The sequence below is a fragment of the Lepidothrix coronata genome, unplaced genomic scaffold (genome assembly GCF_001604755.1).
Source record: "Lepidothrix coronata isolate B3197 unplaced genomic scaffold, Lepidothrix_coronata-1.0 Scaffold335, whole genome shotgun sequence".
Taxonomy (NCBI): domain Eukaryota; kingdom Metazoa; phylum Chordata; class Aves; order Passeriformes; family Pipridae; genus Lepidothrix; species Lepidothrix coronata.
Window position 1 is genome coordinate 227,591 of NW_016690515.1, and position 3,488 is coordinate 231,078.

Below are 3,488 nucleotides of genomic sequence, written 5' to 3' on the forward strand. Positions count from 1 at the left end.
CAATTCAACCCAATCCATCCCAACCCAACCCAATCCATCCCAATCCATTCCAACCCAACCCAATCCATCCCAAGCCAATTCAACCCAATCCATCCCAACCCAACCCAATCCATCCCAATCCATTCCAACCCAACCCAATCCATCCCAAGCCAATTCAACCCAATCCATCCCAACCCAACTCAACCCAACCCAATCCATCCCAACTCAAACCAATCCAACCCAATCCAATTCAACTCAACCCAACCCAACTCAACCTGACCCAACTCAACCTGACCCAACTCAACCCAACCCAACCCAACCCAACTCAATCCCACCCAATCCATCCCAACCCAACTCAACCCAAACCGACCCAACTCAACCTGACCCAACCCAACCCAACCCAACCCAACTCTCTGGTGCAGCAGGTGCTGAGGGACCACCTAAAAATCACAGTTCCTTGGAACACGACTACTTTGACCTGCTGCCTGTTCAAACATCCCCAGGGTCACCCCCCTGTCCTTGGCTTCCCAAGGTTTCCCTGGATCCAGGGAGTTCCCTGCAGCCCATGTGGTACCTTGCGGACGTGGCAGGAGAAGAGGACGTTCATGTACTTGTCCTTCCTCTTCAGCTCGTTGGCCACAGGGACGAAAGAGCCCGAGCTCTGGGGGCTGTCTGGCTTCTGGAAGAGCAAACACAGGCTCAGGACCCTCCCTGGGGACTGAGGGCAGGGGGATGGCAGTGACCAGGCTCCCTCCCGCCCGCGCCTCGCCAGGGAGTTCTGTGCTTTGTGAAACCAAACCTCCACTGAGCAAACCATTAAAGGAAAGAGAGCAAAGGGAAGCAATCAAACCTGCCCAGGTTTGTTCCTGTTCACTCTATGCCTTTTTCCACTATATCCAGCATTTTAGTGTTCCACTGAGGTCTGCCTTGGCCCATTTCAGAGCTGATGGCACTGCTTACCACCTTTAACTGCTGGCGCTGCCCAGAACTCAGAAAAATCACTCCTGGAGCAGTGGAAGTCAGGACTCCAAACTACATAAACCCATTTACACAGCAGATCTCAAAGTACTTCTCCCTTCCAGGAAAGCAACAGTCATTTTTCCAGATTTCCACCCTTTTGGCCCCTTTGACCCAGGGACTGTGCCAGTCCCTCAGACTCACCAGTGCGATGTAATTCCCCTGCCAGGCCCTCTGGAGGCCAATGTCAGCTCTGTGACCCTTCAGCACCTCCATGGCAGCCACCTTGGCCCTCAGCTGGGGGAGGACTTCTGGTGGGACGCTCCGGATGAGCTCACCCGCTCTCCACCTGCCAGAACACCCCAGTCAGTGCCACAGCCTGGACCACACCCTGGAGGGACTCCTGCTGCCACAAGGACCCCCCTAAACAGTCCTTCCTTGGAGCTGGAAATGCCAGCTGACATTATAATACCACAGATCAGCTCCAACCTGACAGTTTTGGCTGCCGAACTCCCTCCCCTGCATCCAGAAGTCAACTCCTGGTGCATCTGTTTGCAATAAAGTGTTTCCAAGACCACTTTTGGGCTTGTTTACAACATCATTCTTCTTTAACAGCTGAATTTGGCCCTTCAATTCAAACCTGACCAACTGCACCATGGAACAGCCCATCCATGGCCCCACATCACGCTCCAGCCTTCAGCAGCAGCACCACGTCTCCAGGATTAATGCTATAAAAAGACTTTTAGCAACTAAAACTCTGCAGTTATGGTAATTGTGCTTATTCTGAAAGCAGGGCTCTCTACCCAGACAGGCTGTGGGTGGATGGATGTCTCTTTTTCAAGAGACAGCTGGGGAAAATAACAAAGCTGACTTGATCTAGAGCTGGTGGTAACCCCTCCTGCAAACAGATGGCTGGATGGGAGATCTCTGACAGCCCCTCCAGCCAACATTTCTTTTGTTCAGCCACTTTCAGAGATTCATAATTTTTCGAACTGGAATTATAACTACTTTGCCTAAAGCTTCCCAGAGAAAAAAGTCACCAACTTTTAAATGCCAGGAGGTTTGATAACAGTACAAACACCTTTTCTGCCCACAGAACATGGGTGACCAGGGGAACATTGCTCAGTGCACTGCAGGAAAACACTGCCTTGCTGCAAGAAGCCAGAAAGATTCCTTTTCTCTTCCCCCTCATCCTTCAGCAGCTGCTCTTTCCTTTTAAAACCAAGCAGAAAGGCCAGAAAGGGGCCAAGGAAGGAAATACAACGTCCAGCCTCATTAAATGACTTGGGGCAACCTGGGCTAGTGGAAGGTGCCCCTGCCCATGGCAGGGGTGGAACTGGATGAGTTTTAATGTCCCTTCCACCCAAACCGCCCTGTGATTTATTGAGATTCTATGATTTTATTTTATCTTATTTTAATGGAACATTCCAGTGGAAGGTGTCCCTGCCTATGGCAGGGGGTTGGAACAAGATGGTCTTTAAAGTCCCTTCCAACCCAAATCATCCTGTGATTTGATGAGGTTCTAAGATTGTATTTTATCTTATTTTACTTTATTTTAATGGAACATTATCTAGTGGAAGGTGTCCCTGCCCATGGCAGGAGGTTGGAACAAGATGGTCTTTAAAGTCCCTCCCAGCTCAAACCATCCCGTGATTCTACACTGGTCATTCACTTGAGGGTTGGACTTGAAGATCCTTGTGGGTCCCTTCCAACACAGAACATTCTGTGACTCAACAATAAATCTCTGAAACAACAAATACCTGCTCGGCCAAACCCACTCCACCTCTCCCCCCCGATGTTCTCGGTGCTCTGCCCGAGGGTTCAGGCCCCAGCAGCAGCCGTGGGGTGAGGAGGGCGCAGGTCTGGGGTGTACCTGTGGTAGATGGCCTGCAGGGCCTCCTCGAAGCGCCGCAGCACCTTGGGGGGCGTGGGCCACTGCACGTTCCTGCCGCGGTCCCGCAGCTGCCGCACGTTGTGGAAGCGCCGCGAGACCTCCCGGATGTAGGACTTGACCTTGTAGCGCCGGTAGTGCCGCAGGATGGTCAGCGCGGCCTTCGTCCGCCGGTAGCGCAGCCGGGCCAGGGTGCCCCTCCAGACCTGAGCCGGGGGGGGAAACAGCTTTAGAAAGGAGCAGCAGGATGTTGGTTTGCTTTTTGTACTCCTCTGACAGCGATGAAAGCCACGGGTTTATCTCAAGGGAGTGACTTCCCGAGCAAACCCAGTTAAAACTCTGCTGGAAAACACCATCGAGATCCCGGCACATGGACCTGCTGGAGAGAGTCCAGAGGAGGCCACAGAAATGATCAAAGGGTTGGAGCACCTCTGCCACGGAGAGAGGCTGGGAATGCTGGGGGTGTTCCCTTGGAGAAGAGAAGGCTCCCGGGAGACCTCAGAGCCCCTTCCAGGACCTAAAGGGCTGGAGAGGGACTTGGGACAAGGGATGGAGGGACAGGACACAGGGAATGGCTTCAAACTGCCAGAGGGCAGGGTTAGATGGGATATTGGGAAGGAATTCTTCCCTGGGAGGTTGGGGAGGCCCTAACACAGGTTGC

General features: G+C 52.8%; 1 protein-coding gene across 1 annotated transcript; it reads right to left on the minus strand.

Annotated features, from left to right (window-relative positions):
• Window positions 1-440: 440 nt before the first annotated feature.
• Window positions 441-3,199, minus strand: LOC108509105 (unconventional myosin-Id-like). Its single transcript, XM_017838365.1, has 4 exons — window positions 3,155-3,199; window positions 2,810-3,033; window positions 1,141-1,285; window positions 441-658 (listed from the first exon to the last, which is right to left on the minus strand). The coding sequence occupies exons 1-4, from the start codon at window positions 3,197-3,199 to the stop codon at window positions 485-487; spliced, it is 588 nt and encodes a 195-aa protein (XP_017693854.1). The 3' UTR covers window positions 441-484.
• Between the last annotated feature and the right edge of the window lie 289 nt (window positions 3,200-3,488).

Excerpts from the sequence above, each read along its gene's own strand:
- LOC108509105 (XM_017838365.1), bottom strand. The coding sequence starts at position 3,199 with ATGTGCCGGGATCTCGATGGTGTTTTCCAGCAGAGTTTTAACTGG. Across the intron at positions 3,034-3,154 it reads TCCAGCAGAGTTTTAACTGG|GTCTGGAGGGGCACCCTGGC; the intron begins GTTTGCTCGGGA and ends CCCCCGGCTCAG. Across the intron at positions 659-1,140 it reads AGGGGAATTACATCGCACTG|AAGCCAGACAGCCCCCAGAG; the intron begins GTGAGTCTGAGG and ends TTGCTCTTCCAG.